This window comes from Lingula anatina, chromosome 1, assembly GCF_051362555.1.
Source record: "Lingula anatina isolate TDL-2025a chromosome 1, LinAna3.0, whole genome shotgun sequence".
Classification (NCBI taxonomy): domain Eukaryota; kingdom Metazoa; phylum Brachiopoda; class Lingulata; order Lingulida; family Lingulidae; genus Lingula; species Lingula anatina.
Window position 1 is genome coordinate 3,527,989 of NC_141767.1, and position 23,594 is coordinate 3,551,582.

Genomic DNA, 23,594 nt, shown 5'->3' on the forward strand with positions numbered 1-23,594 from the left:
CACTGACTGAGCAAGCGTTATTTGGACTTGGGACCATTTCATGCGGCAGAAGTTGCCAAAAAATGTACGAAGTTTCAAACCACCCCTTTTTCGCTCCGGCAGACGTTCAGGTATGCACTGTGGCATTGTTGACCTTGTAAGACATCTTAGGCCCAATTCAGAATAGGGGACTAACTAGTCCGAGGGTCAAATATGGCGGACCTACTTGAATATCTTCCCCACGGGATATCTATTCAGTATCTATTAGCAGATTAGACGGCAAGTTTTGTAGTGGATAGCAATATTTGACCCTCAGACTAGTTAGTCCCCTATTCTGAATTATAGACTCATCTTCAATGACTAAACAAGAAGGATACTATATGAAGCCAGTAAAGACGGCTTGATGGTAATGGTACCGGTGCATACCTACCATGGTCTACGATGGGCTGTGCATCCCACTGTTTCCAGCTCCCATAAGACCAGGTTTTTCTCTATTAAAGGATACCTACAATGTTATGATATCTTAGACCCATTTTAATCGGGAATACTTTTTTGTCCGACCATGAAATTGACCAAAACGTCGATTTTTTTATCCCTCACATTCATTTTCTGAAGACGTTCTTATGGGATCGACTCTGATAGAACTGAGCTAGATTACATGTAAAGTCAAGCACTTCAGGAGAAATAGTCACTAAAATCGTCCAAACAACGGTCTCAAAGGAGTCTGCCACTGCTCTCCGACGATGGAACACAGACGGCAAATACAGGAGGCTCAGTGGTTCAAACATTCCTAGGGTCCACTGACGTGTCCACAATCCCCCTCTCCCCAACAGTAAATGTGTAGTTTGCTGAAGCATTACACATTGAGACGCAAATTTCTGGCTTTGGTGACCACTGAGCGTCCTGCCCATATTCGTATTGATATTATGGTTGTACAGGAAGGTCGCAAAGGTCTCTAATCTGTGTAAAGGCGCCTGAGACATGCTGACAAATCAAACCGCATTTATCATAACCCGTAAGTCCATTTCAATAGATTGACAATCCACTTTATTACGTGTTGTGTTCAGCAACCTCGAACAATAGACCGATGACATACTAGGCAAAAATGTTCGTTTATATATGTGCGCTTAGAATTATTTTAAGTGATTGCTTACATTGCCAAAATATTCTATTGCCAATATTCTTGACCGTATTTTAAGTTGCAAATAATATTCAAATTGTAAACGGATAAATATAAATTTTTACTACCAAGTATGGAGTAAATGAGGTGTATTATTTCAAACATTTTGTGACTGCTTATTGGGTGAATCACCCTCGATTTGATATTGCATCCATTCTGACTTACAAACAAGCGCATGCATTGGCCACCATATCGGGGATTCTCTTTAGAATTAAATCATCATCATTGTCAAAGTACAGTACACTTATGTAACTGTAAGACACTGGCACGCAATGTGACGTGGTGTACCTATCCGAATCTAACGTCATCCTCTGATACATGGCTTTCACAAAGGCGTGGTTGCTGCCATTGACAGAGGAGGCGGGCAACAGAGGAGCTGAGCAAGAACCAGCGCAGTAATTGGCAGTGTATCCTTTGGGACTCAGGATAAAAGTATCCCAGTGCATGTCAGCAAAACTGACGTACCATGAGTGAAGCTTGCAGGCCGTCGCAAGAACCGAAGGATCCAGTTCCCTGTCTGCTCTCGGCATTAGCTCCGGGATCGCGCGCTTCTGTCTGGTACCTGTCTGGTGTTTGTTGGTAGCGTCTTGCTCGCCATCTGGCGGAGTCTGCACTACTAACAGGGGCGCTTCCTCGGCCCTAGCAACCTCACATTCATCACATTCCTCATCAATTTGCAGACCTTTTACATACAGAACAACTGAGGAGTCAGTGTGGTTGATGCACCTCTTTGGGTTTGTTGGAAATTTCAAAACGACAAAAGAACGCGGTTTCGGCATACCCACAGTAACAGTCTCTCGAAGCACGGCGTCTCCGTTCACTGTCACGGTGCCCTGTGCGTTGTAAAAGGCAGGCAGCACCAACTGGACAGACGTGATCTCAGAGCTGGACGGCCATGAGTGGGGTTTGAATCGGAACACTGCTGTTGGCCTGGCTGAAACAACAAAGAGCAATGTGCTATGAGGCCTAACGCTATTCCAGCATTTTTTATTCTTGTTCTTATACAGGAAGAACAAGAACAAGTGCAAGATATCAGTATATTTTTAAAAAGTCTTAATTCAGTTTCAGAAAACAATTATTTTCCTTTGCAAAAAAGTTTTTCATAATGGAGGGTACCGGGTGGTCATTTTTAGTTGAAAGTGAACGGGAGTGAAGACGTGGGCTTAGAGGAAAAAAGCGTTTTTTCCCAACAACACGGTGAGATAACATTTTCTTCTTTTAGCATTTTGGGCAGAGAATACTTGTAGAAATAATAATAAGTACATGTTATGAAAACGTATAACGAAACCTGAAGGTGCAAAATCGTGCTTAATTTTCAGTCAATTTGTTTTGAAATATATGGTGCATCGACCGACAGCGCGTCAAAGACGCTTAAGTTGATTGAATTTAGCAGGAACATTAACCCCCTAGGAGATAGATCGATCCCAAGTTAGTACGATAGTGTCTAGGAATGGTTCCTTTCAAAGCATTACAAAGCGTAACAAAACTATAGGTAGCACTGTTGTACAAAAGAATGTAATTCTACATAACTTAAGAGAAAACAACCAGAAATATATCCATATCTGTGAATGAATCCCGCCAGCTTTTATTTCTTTCTCGACTTTATCTAAGGTTCCGACTTCTTGCTTGATTTTACACTATGTCGCGATACTGTGGGCTATCTCGCATGGTTCCCAATGGGTTTAAAACAGACAAGTTTGCCGAATTTAGAACTGCCTTCAGATATACCCAGTGGATGGCTGCTACCAATAACAACGCAGATCTAATTAAGGCTACATTGAAATTCGATTTTTAATCTCAATATTTTCATATGTTCATTAGTCTTGCAGTCACAATTAAGACTGGTACCGGTCCGTAAACATATCGACGAACAAAATAGGAACTTCCGGGGATAAAATGCTTTTCAGGAACCTAAATTTGGCTCAAACTTTTAAAACTAAATTTTAGTCTACCCTGACCCATGACAAATATTGCGTCTTAACAGGAAGAGCCCGGGTGATGTTTTAGACCAATAGGTACTTTATTCAAGTAGACAACTACGTTATTATTTCAAAGTTTAACAAAATTTTTGTGGTAAAGTTTAAACCAATTAAGGTTCTTTTGTGGAGCCATACGCAGGTGTAGGAGCCACTTAAAGTCGACTAGGAAGTTGGGCCGATTGAGATTGAGACCCAATTTAATGTGGCACATTTGTCATTGTGCAAGAGGATGGGGACACTCAATATAGCGTATCATTCCCAGAATTACAATTGTGTCACTTAACATCTTATGGAACTCAGACAAGTGAAAGGGGGAAAGGAAAAAAAGGCAAAATGCCTTCTTTTATGTTCTGACGTCCCAACAGCTGGTCTATATCGTTAGATCAACTAAATATTACATGGCCTGTGGATTTTATGTAACTTTTATCGGAAAAAAGGAAGTCCTCCGCTATTTTTTCTTTGAAGTATATCTAGCCCTTGAAAGAATTCTTAAGTCAAGTTCAATACCCGAAGAAACCTTTTTGCAACATAATTGAAAAAGTCGGTGCGCAGAGCATTTCATATCTGAATTGAAGACTCTAATTTTAAAATTTTTGACTGTTGTTGTATTTGATGTGTGTTTTACTTGAATAAATGAACATTTTTATCTATACATAACAAACAGAAGCTCCCTATGACTGTATATATTTCAAAGATTATCCTGGAAAAGATTCTGTCAGTTCCTCTCAAGCGAAATTGGCCGTAAAACTAGTTTGAAGTGGACAAATGGCTTCGTTGATACCAGCACGTAGCACCAATGGAGTGCATTAAATAAAATTTAACAAGACAGAAAAACGTTTAACTAAAATCGCGCATTCCACACAATCCATGACAAACGAGTGTAATTTCTTGACCTACCTTGCTTAAATTGGTCTAGCATACACAATTTGTTTTTAAGTGTCAGTAACTCTGTTAGATATAAACATTTTTTCGGTGTAAAAGATATATTCAAAAGCGGTAATCGCGATAATACATTCTTTCTTCCTTAAATTCTCCATTATTATCCCACGGTCGGTACTTTGAACAAGAGGGTAATTGCAGTAGTACCACTATAGTTACAACACGAGCCGTCCACGGCATGCGTCATACAAAATCGTAATTATGTCTAGGCACAGCCGAGATATAATGGGCCTTTTGCAGCTAGATGACTAGATGTTGGTTTATTTTGTTTACATTTCCTTCAATATTTTGGATTTGTGTAGAAAAAAAAAACATAACAAGCCCCCAAATGTCTATGAAAAAAAAGGATTAAACTTGTTCCCAGCAAAGTAGTCCAACTAAGGTGCACATTATTTTATTAATGGATTGTAGCCACTGCATGTACGTTTTAATAACATTCCTGCGAAATTTTAAACACTTAGCTTCAGTTTGTTTCCACGTACACATCCTTTATACCATCACAAGGTTATGAAAATAGATTTTAAAATCTCTTCTAGGAAGTTACTTTCATATGCAAAAACGGCTCATTTGAACTCGCCGCTCAATAAAACTTTTTTCCAACTGAAGCTCCGTTTTCTTGGTATTGTTATATGTAGTAGAGTTACAAGAGCATGTGATCAATTTTCGTATATCGTAGGTATTGTCTAATAAATTGAGAGGCCAGCTTCAGTGGCGGATTTAGAGGGGTGTCCAGGGGGGTCATGGCCCCTCGCCCTTCGATTTCTGAAAAAAATCACATCAAATGTCCCCTCTTCAAATAAGAATTATAGTTCTAAACCGTACCAAATGGCACCGTTGGCCCTCTAAAATACCAACATTTTTCGGGGCCCTTCAGCGGGCCCCAAACCCCATGGTTTTTTGATGGCACTTTTGTCATGTAGGCCTCTATTGCTGAACAGCATATCACCCAAATTGAAAATAGAGGTGCATTTCACAAGCAGAAGTTTTATAATATTCAGTGAAAAACAAATTAAAATTGCGCAAAAATAATTAATCGTTCTTTACGAATTAAAATTATTATTATTATTATTTTTTTTACAACGCTATATTTGTGGGAAATACGTAGCCTACGTTCCTTTTTACGGTTAGACGATGAATTATTTTTGTTCTCCATGGTTCCAGGAAAGTGAAACTTTGATATTAACTTATTTATGTGGGACCCTTAAATTATCAAACAGTTTCTTATCCCTGCACTAAATATTTTAAGGAGCGTGACGTTATTTGCACCTCTTTATTATCTTAAAATTCAATATCCACAAGCAAAAGAAAGTTCTTACATATCTTATGGCCTATTTTGTCAAATCTAGATCTTATAAATGTTCCTTATTGCCTTTGTGTACTAGATAAGTGCTTATCTCTTACCTGCCACTGATCTAAAACTCTGCACAGTTGAACTGGGAATTCTCCCGTTTTCCATTTCTTCATAAAGAAATTTCATGAACATATGGGGCGCCCTGCTTGCGGAATTTCGGGGATTTAAGGTATCTACACCTATACCTAGTCTTCGGGCGACACTTTCTGCATATGGGCCTCCAAAGTTCCCGGCTACTGTACCGCTTACCAAGAGAAGCATGGCGGAAAATACTATTCCAGAAACCATTGCTGCACCACGCCGACGGCTGACTAGGTAATCTGTTTTTTTTGGTTACGAGCGACATTTATTTCAAGATTTTGGATTATTCCATTAATTATATACGAAGCAGGTCCCCATTCAAGTGAAATGGCATTCAATGGCATTCTGGAACGGGTTTGTGCAGATTCCCGCCGCGCACGCGTATAGGTACATCTTAATTGTGCACGTTGATGGAGGTTGGCGGCATTTTTTAAAAGTGCCATGCAATGATTATCTAAAAAACAAACCTGTGTGCGCACATCCACACCAACACGCGCGCATTTATAGGCCTACCGCAGGGCAGATCATACCAATCTAGTTCCTGGCTTACTCGGTTGGTTTTCATTACAGCCATATCGGACCATAGGCCACATCATGCAGTTAGACAGAATCGTAAATTAAGCAAGCCATAATTAAATGCTGTTTTATAATCTTCATAAGGGATTTTAGTCAATAGGCTATAAAAAATATCATCATAAAAATAAATGTTGTTTAAAAAAGACAAGACGATATTAAAAATATACCGAGCCAGCAAAATTGCACAGTAAGGATGATCATGCAAAAGGCATAACTTGTCTGTTTGCAGTTAGACTCATCATTCAGTTGGCCTAAGGTAGGCCAAAGCGCCGCGGATGACCTATTTAATATGTAGGTCGCTGGCTCGCAAATATATGTGGCACGTGACGTCACGTTAGATGACAACAACATCATGGCCGCGTCTGCGCTGGAGTGGGTCCCTGATTCTCTTTTTAATACTGCGATCTCGATTGTTGTTAAGCATTATTCTAAGTTTAGAAGGGAATTAAAAACCTTACCAGAAAATGTACAGTTTGATGTTTATTATAAGGTAAGTAGTTTGCTAAAAATGGAAATTATATTGGCTATCTGGGGGAAATGCTAGTCTTTTTCTCCTAGCGTGCTTTACAAAAACTAAAATCCTAAACATTGTTATTCAGTAACTAAATGTGAACGTAAGTACAGCTGCTAAAAATTATAACCTTAATTCAGATGCCATAAGACTAAGTTCTTTGTGAGCGTGAAAATTAAACCAAACCAATTGTTACATACTCGTAGAGTTGATATGTAATTCCTCCACATTTTGAATTTAATTAGGGCGTAATACGGCTCGTTTATACTGATAATTAGATGTAAGGGCAGTTAAATGTTTTGCCAGAATACTTTTGAAGACATTTACGTAAGTCCGTTTTTACAGGTCACTCTAATACTTAAGTAGTGATTTCAAACCACCCATAGACTAATAGTAATCTTTTTAGAAATAGATAACTGTATGCTATTTCATATGGATTTAAAATTTTCATTTTAATGGACATCATTGAGAATGTTGGTACCAATTAGAAAAATAAATGGAATTTGTTTTGTAAATAATCTGATCCATTCCAAAGACAGTTACTGATAAATATTCATCAGATTAATTTAGTCACAGTCTCAGGCCTACCCAACTACCAGACTGGTCCCTGAATGATCCCAATTTACTGGTAGATCAGATCACATTGCCCGTTTTCAAAGTGTGTGTCAGTTCGCATTTCACAGTATCATACCCGGAACAAAATTTGAGATGAAATGCACTACTTTCCAACCTCCACTACGGATCATCACTATCATATATCGCTTACTAGGCAACCTGAACAGTGGTATTGCGTCTGATACTTCGAAGTGCGTACTGACACACACCTTGAAAATGAGTGGTGAGGCCTGGTAGTTCGGTAGGCCTGAGTTTGGAGGTTGGTTGCAAGATATATCTCCTCATTCTGAGGATGATATTAACTATGTTGAAGTTTAGCCATCTCTATTGCTATAACTAACACAATATTCTGATTTTAAGTTGTACAGCAAGGGTCGGTTATGTCAACTTGGATTGGAATTCTCAGAACTGGATATATTTGCTGGTGTTTTGAAAGTAAATGACAAAAGGTGAGAAGTGTGGATTTTTTTTTTTTTTTTTTTTTTTTTTTTTTTTTTTTTTTTTTTGAGTGTGTGCTTACTGTAGTCAAAATCATGTTTTTATTTAAGTCAAAACCTAACTTTCCAGCCAAAACTAGAGTGTGCTTATGATTAGTTGTAGAATTAGTCAATCAGTTTAGGCTATTTTAATACATATTTTGCATAATAGTATTAGACTAGACAACCATGGGTGTGGCCTTGGTAGAGTAAACTGTATACTATGCCATGTCTTTGAATTGTCAGTTAAAATTGTGTTAAATGTTAAAGAATCATTACTAGTGAGAGTATAGCTGTGTACATTCCCTGTATCACACAAGAATTATTACTACCAGTTTCTTCCAGAAGTCGAATAAAATCCACATGCCAATTATTTAACATGTCTACTTAAAGTGGATTAAGATAATGTAGTGATTGTATTTGGTATATATCAATGTTTAAATGTTAGAATTACTATGACCTATAATCACAGACTGTATACCACAGATAAGAAAAACATGGTGTTATCATGTTAGCATACAACATTAACCAGTAACCTTGATATGTGATGGCATAAGTAAAACATGGTTTCTTACATAATCTAAAGGTGTTTATCATCCATTGCCTTTAAAGTTCTTATTTACAACAAAATTGACAATAAAACCAAAACGGCTCTTTTTGTAAGTAATTTCACAGAGAAGGTTGTTTCTAACATTGCAGACACTTGCTTCATCATTGTTTCCAAGCCCTGATGGATCATGGAGTAAGAACCTCAGAGACATTGTGTGATGCTTACAGACAGATGTGCTGTGTCAGGAACCATGCAGAGCCTTTTATAAGAGATAAAACACTCAAGCTGGGTCTCTTACTGGGTATGTAGGCTGAAATTCACTGGGAATAAAACCCTATAGAGTTTTTATTTATGTCGCACATTTTTGAAGTTATGATTTGACAGTCTTATTGTGATAAATTATCCGAGAAAACAGGCTTTTTTATGTACAGACACAGATGTGTCTGTACATATAGCCATCATCTGCGTCTGTCGTCGCCGTCGTCGCTGTCGCCGTCGTTGCCGTCGTCGCCGTCGCCGTGCACTTTTACCGATAACACGATAAGTGGAAAACCATTTTGCCTTTTGATTTGAAACTTGCAGAACTGATGAATATTCATAATACGCAGGTCAAGTTCGAAAATCAGCATGATCGGGTCACTCTTAGGGAATTTATGCTGTTTTTTCACTTTTTTCAACATATATGCAGCACCGATAACACGATAAGTGGAAAACCATTGTACCTTTTGACTTGAAACTTACAGAACTGATGAATATTCATAATATGCAGGTCAAGTTCGAAAATCGGCATGATTGGGCCATTTTTAGGGAATTTATGCTGTTTTTTCACTTTTTCAGCATATATGCAGCACCGATAACACAGTAAGTGGAACACCATTTTACCTTTTGGCTTGAAACTTACAGAACTGATGAAAATTCTTAATACGCAGGTCAAGTTCGAAAATCAGCATGATTGGGCCATTTTTAGGGAATTTATGCTGTTTTTTCACTTTTCAATATAAATGCAACACTGATAACACAATATAAGAAAAACGGATCGGCCAATTGGCATTATATTCACAGGAGTGGTCAATCTTACTTAAATGCAGGTTGAGTTCGAAAATCAGCATAATCGGGCCATTATTTTAGAAGTTATACTGTTTTTTCACATTTCCTCAGATTCAATTATTAGGCATGTTAACAGTCTCATTATTGAACTAATTAGATGCGTAAAAGTGTTTGTTTGATATTTCCTGCATCTTTACAACATTGTTAGTTGATTATGTAAAAAACATGGTAAACTTGTTATCATGTATTGTGTAATAAAGTGTCAAAAATGGAAATAAACTCATATCATTGCAGTTTGTCAGATTCAATCATCCACTATGTTCAGAATCTCAGAATGGAGGAAATTGGACATTTAACACTGTTCTATTGATACTTTTCCCATCTCATCAATTTTCTTAGTTGGTCATATAAAAATGGCAGTAAAATGTTTATTTTGTTTTATGTTAAAAAAGTGTTAAAAATGGAAATAAACCCATTTCAGGACAGTGCTGTCTTGTTTACATTTTGGCATTTTCAAGATGTGACTTTGAAGTTCCATGGGCCTGAAGACCTTTGCTTGTCATGTTTTCTGAATGTCCATGTTACTAATATTTTATTAATAACATTTAATGGTTATTATGCTGTTAAACATTATGTAACGTTGCATCAAAATTTGAAGAAACCCCTATTTAGGGCACTGCTCCTATGATGACCATTTAAGGGAAAACATGTCACTTGCTGTTCTCAAACTTACAAGAAAGAAACATGGGTCTAACATACAGCCTCAGTAGGCAATGCAGTCTGTTTGGTAAAATTTTCTGGCAATTTAACAGTTTTTTGTGAAAATTTAATTTTTCACTTATTGACATTTTCAAGGTGCGACTTAGAACCTCCACGGGCTTGAAGACCCTTGCTAGTCACATTTTCTGAAAATCCATGACACATATATTTTATCATTTAAAATTGATGGTCATTATGCTGTTAAGCATTATGTAATGTTGCATCAAAATAGAAGAAAACACAATATTTGGTGCTGCTGCCATGATGACCATTATGGGAAAACGGTGTTACTTATTACTGTCAAACTTTCAAAAAAGGAAACACAGGACTAAAATGCAGCCCGAGTTGGAAAAGCAGTCTAATTGGCTTCTTTTTCTGGAAGTTATACACGTAATGAAGTATTCATTATCTTTTTGGCATATTCATTGTGGGACTCAGAGCTCCCATGGACATGAAGCCTAATGGTAATCAAATTTTCTACATGTCCATGCTATTTATAGTCAATAATCAAAAATTGGTGATAATTATTCTATAATTTATTATGTAATGTTACATCAAAATTGACAATAATCTTTTTGCACTGCTACTGCAAACATTATGAAAAGAAAACTGTGTTACTTATTATTATATTTAACTTATAAGTACGATTTTTAGGATTGGCATGCAGTTCAAATTAGAAAGCCAGGTCAATTGGGTCATCATTTTTATTAAATTTATGCATTTTTTGTGAAATTTTCATTTTTCTCATTCTGGCACTTTCTAATTGAAAACTTGAACTCTGATGGGCCTGGAGCCTTATGCTTTTACTTTCATCAGCATTACCTGTTGTGCATAATTAAAATTTTATGTTGACTGTGCAGTTAAACATAATGTATTATTGCATCAGAATTGGGCAGTCTCCTGTTTTTGTGCATTATTGTTTTCTGCTTTTCTTAAGGTGTGACTTATGGGCCTGAAGACCTTTGATAGACAAATTTGTGTGGTCAGTCTGTTAATTCCCCTTGGGTATTCACAAGGCTAATTTCAGTGCTATAAACTCATTTACCTAATTAAGTAGCCATTAATTGAAATTTCATAAAGCACACTTGTTGATATTTCCCTGTTAAGCTCTCTGCCTAGATAACATAGTGTCCATAATAAGGAAGCAGTGAATAACAGCTTCATTAGAATTATATTTTTGTTGTTTCTATTTAATTTTTTCTCCAACACTGGCATTTTTAAGATGTGATTTTTAACTCCCATCCACCTGAGGCTGTGCACATTTTCAGTATTTCCACATAAGCAGCTGTATTGGTATTTATGTCTTTAAACACGATGTAATATTATTTTATGCACTGTCATCATTTTTCATATATAGGGACTTTCATCATGTGAATTTTAACTCTCATGGTCCTGACATTGTAATCTTATTGAAAGGGTGGATTAAGACCATCTTCTGGGTCTCCTGGAAGACAGTCAGATTTTACAGTTTATATTAACGGGTTTCTGTTGGAAGACTATCAAAATGGAGGATGGATCAACAAAGATACTTTGGAATACTGTCAGAAAATATCTCTGAATCTGCTCCTGTTATTGACCATGTTACCTGTTGTGCATGATTAAAAATCAGTGTTGACTGACTGTGCTATTATAAGCATTTATTATTGCATCAAAATTGACATAATGACCTATTTTGCATCTTTTTTTTTTCTGTTTTTTGTCTGTACATTTGACAGCTTTGCTGCCTTGTTTTTTCATTAAATCAGGCACATTTTATTCAGTTCTCATCATGCCAGAATAAATTGCTTTTGATGTGGCTTTGTTTTTGACTTGAGGTAAATGTATTCGAAATTTGAGGTGCTGAAGCTCGTAATTATTAAATTTTCTTTCTTTGCCAACTTAGGTGGATTTCTCAGTGAAGCGGGCTGGTTTGTGGACAGTGAGAACGTAATACTATCTTGCCTTCAGATGTGTAAACAGCGTGAGGACACCAAGCACTGGTATAAGGCTTTAGAATGCTGTGTCAGGTTAGGACTTGATCTTTGATGATTATGTCTTTTTGCAGAGCAGGCAGATCTTTCAAGGCCGATTTTTTTAATATTAAGGATTCCTTGCAGTAATTGCTGTTTAATTAAGTATTCCATTTTTTTAAAGTAACTTTATGATAAGGACATAGGGTAACCGTTGCAACATGTAATTGAACATTCTGGGTGCTCTTAATTTTAATTTATATCAGCTAAAATTGTATGTTATCTTTCTTCAGGTTGATGCACATTCGCAATGCTAACTGTAAATATGTTGAGGCAGAGCAGATCTATGTTGAAGCACGTACATACCTGGACAAGTTGTCTGAGAAAGGAATACAAGTTAACAAGTCTGCTCTTCACACTGAGATATGTGCACTCTTGTTTGCCAAAAGTCAGTATGACGAGGTATGTTTTATATGATTTTCTCACTTTATACACCCACTCATGCACACACAACAAAAACCTTGCTTCCATTGGTGCTATTTTGTGTATTTTGTATTTATGCTGCTGGGCATGGAATTCAAGGCTTTGCTGAAAAGTAAATGCCACTGCAAGATGTCATGTGTGAACCTTCGTGAAAAAGAGTTTTGATTACTCAATCAGAATAGCTGAATACGGATTTTAGAAACCATATTATGAAATGGTAGACCTTAAAGTAATTCTAGACTGCATTCTGTGGTTTCTGTTTCTAAGGAATGACTTGCTTTTTTATGGATTCACATTTTACATATTGTATTTTAGGCTTACCATAATGCCATGCTTGCCTTGAAGGAACTTAACTCGTCTCTACCTGCAAAGGTATGCTGTGGGAGAAGTTGATTATGATTTAGTGTCATAGTAAATAAATTAATGTAAATTCTTTGAATAGAATTAAATACCTTGCCAGAAAATGTACAGTTTGACATTTATTTTATGGTAAGTAGTTGATAAAGCAGTTAAAATGATGTACCGGAAAGGCATGTTTCTGTAACATGTCCCTAAACTTTTATTGTAATTGCATTCTTGTTTTTATAACATTTTGGAAGGTAGAACTAGTGGGTTTCATTGTTTTTTTTTTCATCTCCTTTCAGACCATTGTAGATGTGTTGAGACAGTCTGCTAAGGTAAGTTTTATGAATATTAATACTGAGGCAGAAAGGCGCAGAAATAATGTCCCTTCTGCATCAGTATAGGATTCAGTTTGGACAACTGTAGGATGATTTCTTTAGTAGCAACTCTTTGTGATAAAATTTTGATTTGTCACTGGAGTTTGAAAGTAAAGTAAAGAAGTTATTTATTTCTTGATACCAGGACTAAGTGCTTAATTCTTCCATATATGTTTATTGCCATTAGGGCATGAGTTTGTCTTTAAGCAGTTTTTATCAGGCAACAGGACTTCACTTGTAAATTTTTTATTAAGGTTTGTATTGGACAATCTAGCTTAATTATGAAAAACAAATGAAACTTTTGTACTTTCAGGCATGTGTTGTAAAAAGAGAGTTTAAGAAGGCAGAGTTGCTTGTGAAACATGCAGTTTACTTTGCCAAAGAGTTCTTTGGAACCAAACATCCAAAATATTCTGATGCTTTGTTAGATTATGGTTTCTACTTGCTTAATGTGGATTCTATTTGTCAAGCTGTTCAGGTTTATCAGGTAAATGATATAGACTTATTCTGGCAGGTTTTCTTCTTGTTATTATTTTTATTTATTTATTTATTTATTTATTTATTTATTTATTTATTTATTTATTTATTTATTTATTTTTGCCTTAATAGTATCTTGGATACATTAAAAATAAAAAATGATTACTTTAATTGAAGTGAAAGAAAATACTTGATGAAAAATTATAACGAATTAATGGGTAATAATGTACTAAAATTCAGGCTGCTTTGGACATTCGTCAGTCGGTATTTGGTGGAAACAACTTGCATGTGGCAGTGGCACATGAGGACTTGGCCTATGCTACATATGTACACGAATACAGCTCAGGAAAGTTCAGTGATGCCAGGTAAGTCTAGGAACTGATTTTCAGCACTGCATGTCTTGGGCAACTTTTTCAAACATTTTTGAGTTAGGCTTTTTGCGAACAAAGCCAAAAACATAACCTACTTAGTAGAGAAAATGATCTTGTCTGCCTTCATTGTAAAATGTTTTTTGGTTTTCTTTTGTGTCTTGCAGGTATCTTTATAAATTTAATGTGAATTTATATTATTTTTATGTACAGACACAGATGTGTCTGTACATATTGCCATATTAATAGTGTTTGTTTGACATTTCCTGCATCTTTACAACATTGTTAGTTGATTTTATAAAAATGATGGTTAATTTGTTATCGTGTATTGTGTAATAAAGTTTCAAAAATGGAAATAAACTCATATCATTGCAGTTTGTCAGATTCAATCATTCACTATGTTCAGAATCTCAGAATGGAAGAAAACACAATTTTGGGTGCTGCTGCCATGATGACCATTATGGGAAAACCATGTTACTTATGATTGCCAAACTTTCAAAAAAGAAATACAGGACTAAACAATGCAGCCTGAGTTGGAAAAGCAGTCTAATTGACTTCTTTTTCTGGAAGTTTTACATTTTCAAAGTGTGAACTTGAACTCCCATGGGCCTGAAGCCTTATGCTTGTTACACATTTTACTTACATTGGTATTACCTGTTGAGCATAATTAAAATTTGAAGTTGAATTTGCAGTTTAACATAATGTACTTTTGCATCAGAATTGACAGTAGCCTATTTTGTTATTTCCTGTTTTTTGTCTGTACATTTGACAGCTTTGCTGCCTTGTTTTTTTATATTATTTTTTACCCACAGCATATTCATGCACCATTGTCTTGTCCATTGTATATGTTTTTATTTATTGTGATCTTAATTATTTTATTAGGGAGCATGCAGAAAAAGCCATCAAGATCATCACCAGTATATTGCCTGAAGACCACTTGCTACTCGCATCTTCAAAGAGGGTAAAAGGTAAATTAGAGTCATGGCTTTGCTACAAGTTAAAGTGAATTTTCGACATAAACTTGGCTTACTGAGTTCAGTGGAATGTTTTGCCAACCAAAATGTACTAATGCTATCTTCTAAAAATGCCAGAGCAAGTGATGTATAATGTATAGCTACAATAAAGTGTCCTTGGTTTACTTTGTGCCCAGCACTGATATTGGAAGAGATAGCCATAGACAGTCATAACAAGGAGATAGAAGAGAGACTGTTACAAGAATCACAGGACTTACACCTGGCATCTTTAGCACTGGCTAAGAAGGCATTTGGAGAGAATAATGTACAGACAGCTAAACACTATGGAAACCTCGGTAGATTGTACCAGTCCATGCATAGATATCAGGTTGGGTGACATTTTGGAAAACAGAATATATTGGATATTTTTAAAAGAAGAGTCACATTAATGTTTTTACTTTATTATATTTCATTTTACTGTCTCAAAAACCTTTGATATAGTAGGTCTAGAGAGAGAGAGTGAGAGAGAGAGAGAGTGTGTGTGTGTGTGTGTGTGTGTGTGTGTGTGTGTGTGTATTTTCCATGTCAGAAAAAGGCATGCGTATGTATACAACCATTTTACCATCATCTTCTCAGGAGGCAGAAGAAATGCACCAGAAAGCCATAGAGATCAAGGAGCGTCTTCTGGGGAGTGAAGACTATGAGGTGGCCCTGTCTGTGGGCCATCTGGCCTCTCTCTACAACTATGATATGAAGAAATATCCTGAGGCAGAACAGCTGTACCTGAGGTCTATAGCTGTGGGTCAGTAGAATAGACTGGCCTTCTTTGGCTTTAGTAGATTGAATTAAAGTAAACTAAGAAATCTGACCTTTATATTAGAAAGCTATAAAATCAGTGCATACCCATCTTGCTTGTATGGATAGCGAGTCTTTACATCTCATGCCTAACATATATCACACAACATTTTGTGAGAAGTTGGCTAATAAGTTAATGAGGTAAACTACATGACTTTGCACATTTTCACCCAAAATGTTATACCAATATTATTAAGAATACCACATTAATAAGTTAGTTTACATCTGTTCACATACTTTTCAGGTAAGAAGCTGTTTGGTTCAGGTTACAGTGGACTGGAATATGATTACCGTGGACTGCTAAGGTTATATCATTCCCTAGGTGATACACTGAAATCAGTGGAATACAGTCTCATTCTACAGGAGTGGAACCAGATACGAGATCGTACAAATCAGGAGGAAATCAAACCCTTGGATTTTGAGAGGCCTTTAGAAGACACCACACTTCTAGTGAAGAAATTCTTTGAGCTGTGAATGTGGTATCTTAACTGTGTTTGATGCTTCGTATTGTGTTTGACGGCTTTCATGTGCAATAGGAAGATCATGTTTTGAAGTGCATTGCAATATGAACTGCTCGTTTCATAAAAGTTCTGTATACCAGGGAATAAATCCCTGTGGTGGTTTCCTTTGTCCATACTTTATAGCTTGATTTAAGGGTTTATGCTCAGTGGATACCCAAGTTCAGCAAAAAGAGTGTTTCTTCACAGGACATTCTTTTTGGAATACTGCGGTGCTGGCTTACCTAATCTTGAATATTTACAGTCATAAGTAAATGATATTCAGACATACTGAAGATAAAACATTGCAGTTTGATGTAAGGAATGATATTTTTTGCTTTGACAGCCAGCATATAAAAACAGTGGGAAACATCTTAGCTGAAAATGAGGCTGTTGGCAGTGCATGATGTCATATGAGATGAAAAAATGTGCAAGAATTGAGTTGGGATTTAATTTATGAGCTATAAGGGTGGAAATCATTGTACTGGGAATGTCATCTTAGCAATACAAAAGTGACACATAAATCAGGAGTTTGGACTGTTGAGTATTGTACAATAGCTTGTAATTTTACTACATCCAAAAAACATCTGTGGAGTAATTCTGTAGGTTTTTATTCATTACCCCAATCACTTCTATACCCCACTTGATTTTAGTAAAGTTAGGAGACTGGGCTATCTGGACTTATTTCCATTGACATGAACAGTTTACTGCAAGGATGTACAAGATGGGCTTTGTCTTAAATAGAGAGGACTTCATTTTGGTACATTGAAATATTTTGCAGATTACAAAACTGCTAACATTAATTTCAAGCCAGGAGTTTGTCATTTTTGTTATGTAATGAGTGTATAATGCTTGCAGATTAATTTTGTTAACAATCATGGATTTAAGTCTTACAGGCCAGTTGGAGGGGTGATGAACCACCCTTTTTTCCTGGAAATGGTTGGCTCTGAATCTAAATATGAAATACTCTATGTGCCATTATGACAATAAAGTACACTTTATCAGAAAAAGAACCTTTCCCATTTGAAATTGCTGGCTATTGGCCTGTTTAATGTGGACGAGAGTCTGGATAATGTAACAGGTTCTGACTTTTTTCTTGTTGTTACAGGTAATTCAGAAATTAATTACAGTTGTTTTTTTCAGTAAAATGCTGCACTGCCAGAAACACCACAGAAGTTATAATCTTAGGAAATATTAAGGGGAAAATCAAGTAACTTGTGTAATCTCCCAATAAGTATCAGTATTACAATGTACATTTAGCACTACTTTAAATGTGACACAAGTACATCCTAGAAAAAAATTATCAACACAGTGGACTTGGCTCCAGGATAGGCAACAATTGACATACAGGATTGTATCACTTAGCTTCAGCTGACTAAACTGTGATATTGTCATTTGGTGCTACTTGTATATAGTGCTTTAAGCTATACAATAAGATATCATGTTACAAGTCATGGTTCATTAAATGAGACTGCTTGCTGAGCACATATGTGTAATATTATTTTAGTGTCTAATTGTGTTAAGAGGAGTTGATGGGTGACTGCAATTGTGAATGAAGTAAGGAGATTCAATTGTTCGTTCAGATTTCTGGTTGAGATGTCAGTAAAAAGTGCGTTATCTAGGCAAACCTAGTGCTTCAGTTCGACTGGTTCTTGGTAGCTGCTGATGTTCTTGGAACTAATCCGTATCAGTTCAACGTCTGGAGTAGTTGATTTATATAATGTGTGTACTGCAAGAGTCATTAGGTGCAATTGCTTTGTCAGCTTTCTGCTAGACATGTAACCTGTGTTTGTAGTTCAAGAGCAACACCTTTGGCTTCATTTTATATTCATGCTGTTAAAGAGGAGCTCTTCAAGTATTTTTATTCCATACTGTAGAATCTAATGAAAATATTTAACCTCAGTTTAGGTTATTATTTATGAAACCATGAAACAACTGATATCATAGAATTTTATTTATTTAGCATACATCCTATGTACTTAGTTAATAATAATAATATACAGGGTATGTCTGTAATATAATATTGCCAATATCAATGAATAAAATAACTCCTCACACATGCTTTAGTGAATCTGAAATGTGATGGCTTATATTTTGATGAAGGAAAAATATGTCTGTATACACTAGATGGAGTAATCCATGAATGTGCATCAATAAATCTGAAAATGGTAAAAACATGTTCTTCATCTGTCAATATGTTCCAGTATACAAGTCTGGCCTTGACCAAAATAAATAAACAGATAAATAAGTTTCTCACAGCCATTATTCCAAAACCCAATAGTCTTGGAGTCTGTGTTCTTTGCTCCCCAGCAGACCATTAGGGGCCTCAAATGTCACAGGTACTTCCTTGATCTTTTTCTTCATTTCTTTTTCTATCATCTAAAATATCAGAAATTATACATATAAACAGAAGTTTTGAAAGCTGTTTCAGAGAAATATGTAGATGTAAATCGGTTAACTATTAACTCAGTAAGCAAGGTGGTATTCTATTGCCAAGGCCAAGTTACATAATTCCTACACAAAAACCTACCTGATCAGTTGTTAGATCAAGGACATCAGCCAGTGGAAATTCCAGTTTAGGAAATGGCTGCTCAATTTTTCTTGCCCACATTGCTACCTCATGGTGATAATGATTCTGTAGTGTCTGGAACAAAAAAATTCAACATCTCATCTATCAAAATATACTTTTAACTTAAGTTATCATAAAATGTACTTAAAAAAAATAAAGTTGCCTTAGCATATTTGATCAGAGGTCATTTTAGACAAAAGAAAAAATGCAACTAACTGTTGCTTTACAATAAAGATTCCATCAACCCTCATGCTCCACTGAAACCTCTCATTTTGAAAAAAAAAAAAAAAAAAAAAAAACATACCTTTATTTCCCATAGAGAACTTTCTAGAGCATCACATTTTGCAGGGTCTGTCTCTTCCTGAATATAAGGGTCCTCTGTAAATTCTGGAAAATACACAATTGAAGTTATACCTCTTATTCACATTAATATCACAGTGATTTAAGTCCAACGTAATGTAAAGCTGACTCTACAAAACTACCAAAATAATTATACTTAATATCTTGAGGAAATAATTCACAATATCCTTTTTATGCAGAATTTAAGTTCAATAAGTGTACATTTTCAAGTAAAATAATTTCACCTTTTGTGGTGTCAGGTCTGTGTATGAGAACTCTGCAGCTTGGGTGGCGTATAAGGAGGTTGTAGATGAATGGAAGAATGATTAACAAGCCACAAGGGGGCACTGTGAGGGCAAGACGAGACAGTCTCTTGGCAAAAGCTGCAACTAGATAGGCTGGAAGATGTCTGAAAGAAGTGAAGAATCCGTAAACGTACATATAATGCTTCTGATCAATATAGGAGAGTAAGCAATTATCCATTTAATAACAGATTTACTTAATATTTTTTTCCAACCTAACAAGTGGTAAAACATTTCAGGTAAAATTTGAAAGGAGGAATAAATTGCAGTTATAGACACTGTTCTCAAACAGCTATATGTAAAAAACCAGCAATCAAATAATGGAAACTACTGAAGTATAACTTACGTAGATGTGAGAAAAAGGTCAGCAAGGTGAAAGAATCTCGCCCTGTATTTCACGTGGAAGACATTGGGCTCAAACAGTGCATACAGCTTCTTGTAGAAGTCTGGGTAGTCTCTGGAAAATTTCAACAAACTTCAATTGCAAAACTACTATGATATATGTACATTAAATTGTTCTTTAATATTAAAGATTTTCTTTTACATTTCACCAATGAAAATGGAAATAAAGACCAATTTTCCACTTTCAGATTATTGTTGAATAGCAATGATATCAGGTTCAAATACTTACAAGTTGTACGTGTGGATAAGCATAAATAATCCATTGAGTGCTAAAAGGCTGACAGCACCACCTGTAAACCAAAGTGTACAAAATGATAATACTAAGAAAAGCTGCAATTCAACATATTGATCAAATAAACCAGCACTTTTTAAAAAATATACATAATCAATGTGGATATCATTGAAAAAGTGCCTCGACTAAGATATATAAATTTAATATTGTAAAAAAAGAGTATAATACATTAGAAAAAGGTAATACCAAACAGTTATAGCCCGAGAAACATGTTTTTACAAAAATAAATCTTGACTAAAGATGACAGTTTTGAGAATAGAAACATTGTTGAGCTCTATGTCTGACCATCTCTCCAGATCCAACACTCCAATCCAACACTAATATAGTTGCCATAATAGAAAGAGTTCACATACCAATATTATACGACTCTGTAAGAAAGTCACTGAGAAGAAGAGGACTGGTCATATAAGGCATCACTTTGTCATGGAGTATAACAAGCACCTTTTTGTAAAGACTGGTTGGCAACTGAAAAAATAATAAACACTGATTTGATGAAGATCAAACAGGCAGATATTCAAAGAGAAGGTACCAATTAAATCTAAAATGATCACAATTACAGGGTCTTGTTATTTATTTACTCATTATCAAATGTTAACTCAATATCATATGAGGTTTTTTAAAAATTTAATAACCTTTAAAATGTACGCAATATTCAAACGCCTCACCCTTTTTCTCAAAAATTCAAGCCATAAACTGGTAAAAAGTTTTTTCTGGTCTCTCAGTGTATTGATTTTTAAACTAGCATTTGTATCTGAAATGTATGATTGTCATATAAATATAAACAGGTCACTTTCTCCTTAGCATCACAGAAAAACTTTACCTAAACTTATTTTAGAACTTAACATTTCACAGATTATTTCAAATTTAAATTTCTTTAAATCAAAAATGATTGTTAACAGTTATTCTTTTACCTGGCATTTTAGTCATAAAATTCATTAACTTTTCTTCATCTGTAGCTGGTAGTGACAACTGCTCTAAAAGTGCATATACATTTCCATAATAAATATCTAACTGCTCCTGGAAAATAAGTAAGTTAAATGTTAAAGTACATTTTGTAAGTCTTTTATACAGCAAGAAATTTGAGCGAAACCTTCCCACATGAGACAAAATATCCCTTTTAAAAGGATTGAGTTCTACAGCTTTTTTAAATCTTTAAAGGGGTAATATGCCATAGTTATTTTTCTCTCAAAAACAAAGTTCCACTTCATAAAACTTTTTAAATTTCTTCATAAGATGAAAAAAGTAAAAACACAACGCTTTTTCACATGGAGTGTTATGTCTGAGTGATACAGATGATCTGTGTGTTTTGAGAGGTTCTATCATATAATTATGCTTCAGGGGACTTTTAAGTACTCCCTTTCACAAGTTCCCCACAAGTTCACATAGATAGTAATTAATTGAGGATGGGGACTTTTTTTAAGATGTGTATCTTAAAATTATTGTCAGGCTTTTAAGTTTTTAATCTCTAAAAACATACCAGTGCAGCTGTATTGCTACGATATTATGTTAGAATGTGGAATATTTTTCAACTCAAGAAAGTGACAAAAACGGGTTTAGAGAAGAGGAAAGTTGTTAGAGAGAGTAATAAATGCCCTGGAAAGGCTGCCACATGGTTTTTGATAGCTTTTTAATACAGGTATTCTCACATGGTTGGGTTTTTCTTTCAGCACTTTATGGGCTATCTTCATTGCATAATATCTAACGTCATCATATTCCAGGAATTCTTGAAAACGCACAATGAGAGGTCTTAGTTCTATTTCTTCTGATAAGAGTGTCAGTAGCAGTTTCTGAAATATCAAAAATATTGACATGTAATGATATTCATAGGCAAGATATTCATATTCAAGAGCTCCTTGCTTTTTTGTGCATAAATAAGAAGAGAATTGTTTTGATCAAAAAAAGTTGTTAAAACAAAATGAGCAGAATAAACCTAAATAATAATACATTTCATTAAATTTTAAAACATTTTTCAAATCAAATATTTTGCAATCAATTTGATATGTAAGCTGGGTAACTGTGTGTAGTTGTCATTAACTGACCTCAAATAGTACTGCTGGAAATGCCAGATGTTTTTCTGATAATTTTCTGAGTGGATTTTGTCCTTCTGCTGCCACAAACTTCATCAATGTGCATAAAGCCAACTCCTGTAACAGTTAATAAATATGCTGCATAAATCTTTATAGTGTACCACAAGAAAATATTTCACATATTTAAAATAATGCCAACAGTTAATGATTTTCATTTCTATACTCTACTTTGTACAAAGGAAATTTCTCATTGTTCATTCATGCTACAATTTGTTTCCTGTTGTATAATTCATACATACCTGTACTGTGCTGAGTTGGTGAGTTATTAGCTCTAGCATCCTTTGGCTCACATCAGAGTAGCGTTCTCTTAGCCAACATCTGTACTGCTCTTCTGAGCTAAGATCTAATTGTCAAAATGGTTAAAATTATCTTATTTCTTTCATCCATATCCATTGGCTGTTATTATATTAATGAACCATTAAATGAGATGTTATCTTTGTATCTATATTCTAAATCTCAATATAAGCACACAAAAATAATTTTTAAAAATTAATTTAAGTTGAATTTTTTTACCTTCATAATCTGAAAAAAAAAAGTTAACATTCTTACCTTCAAGATCATCTTTTGTGGTAGGTATTCTTTCTAAATACATAGAACCATGAGTAATTAAGTTGGAAAATATGTTATAAAATGCCCTTATACAGGCCAAAATCACCTCTTCTTCTTCAGACTGGAAATATAAATAAAAGCCAATTACTGAACTGAAAATAAAAATACAATTTATAATTGGATGAAAACAGAAAGGCAATATTGACCAATTAATATATCTGAGATAAAAGGGTTACAAATACATTTACCAGTATATCAGAAATTAAGTTTGTTGGCAAAAAGTGACAGCTAGGGGCTTTCCTGAATTCTTTTGAACCTGACCAAGTACTAATCTGAATTCACATAAAATTATTTGTTTTGGATACGAGTCCTTAACTACCTTAAAAAATCATTCTTCTTCAATAGTCTATTATCTACTACTACTACTACTGGCAATGCAACCTGCACTAGTGCAAGGGAAGTATGGGACTATCACACGCCTCCCTTTAGAAGATCTGTCAAATATACAAACCTCAGACAATGATATTATGTCCACTAGACAGTTAGCATTCTTCCTGTCACATAAAAACTCTTTTGTTTTAGACTTAATGCTTTTAATTTCGTTCTTATTTGAGAACTTCACGTCCTTCCTCGTGTTTGACGGCATGGTTTAATGATGTCATCCAATCAAAACATTTCTTTCATTTTATCTAGGGCAATTCTGTATTACA

The 23,594-nt window shown here is 35.2% G+C and overlaps 3 protein-coding genes across 3 annotated transcripts; 1 reads left to right on the forward strand and 2 right to left on the reverse strand.

Moving 5' to 3' along the window:
- Positions 1-1,003: 1,003 nt before the first annotated feature.
- Positions 1,004-5,533, reverse strand: LOC106161660 (uncharacterized). Its single transcript, XM_013538675.2, has 2 exons — positions 5,479-5,533; positions 1,004-2,093 (listed from the first exon to the last, which is right to left on the reverse strand). Exons 1-2 carry the CDS (start codon positions 5,531-5,533, stop codon positions 1,321-1,323), a joined length of 828 nt encoding a protein of 275 aa, XP_013394129.2. The 3' UTR covers positions 1,004-1,320.
- Positions 5,534-6,388: 855 nt separating this feature from the next.
- On the forward strand, positions 6,389-18,403 carry LOC106161658 (amyloid protein-binding protein 2). Its single transcript, XM_013538673.2, has 13 exons — positions 6,389-6,575; positions 7,572-7,660; positions 8,387-8,538; positions 11,926-12,049; positions 12,286-12,454; positions 12,791-12,847; positions 13,120-13,152; positions 13,508-13,681; positions 13,912-14,036; positions 14,922-15,007; positions 15,190-15,380; positions 15,629-15,794; positions 16,092-18,403. The coding sequence occupies exons 1-13, from the start codon at positions 6,438-6,440 to the stop codon at positions 16,319-16,321; spliced, it is 1,734 nt and encodes a 577-aa protein (XP_013394127.1). The 5' UTR covers positions 6,389-6,437; the 3' UTR covers positions 16,322-18,403.
- Positions 18,283-23,579, reverse strand: LOC106151120 (nucleolar complex protein 4 homolog). The gene is made up of 14 exons (XM_087002360.1): positions 23,396-23,579; positions 22,885-23,005; positions 22,575-22,678; positions 22,288-22,392; positions 21,895-22,035; positions 21,160-21,265; positions 20,914-20,999; positions 20,602-20,713; positions 20,186-20,246; positions 19,901-20,011; positions 19,498-19,661; positions 19,218-19,300; positions 18,875-18,988; positions 18,283-18,723 (listed from the first exon to the last, which is right to left on the reverse strand). Exons 1-14 carry the CDS (start codon positions 23,528-23,530, stop codon positions 18,607-18,609), a joined length of 1,560 nt encoding a protein of 519 aa, XP_086858486.1. The 5' UTR covers positions 23,531-23,579; the 3' UTR covers positions 18,283-18,606.
- Positions 23,580-23,594: the final 15 nt, after the last annotated feature.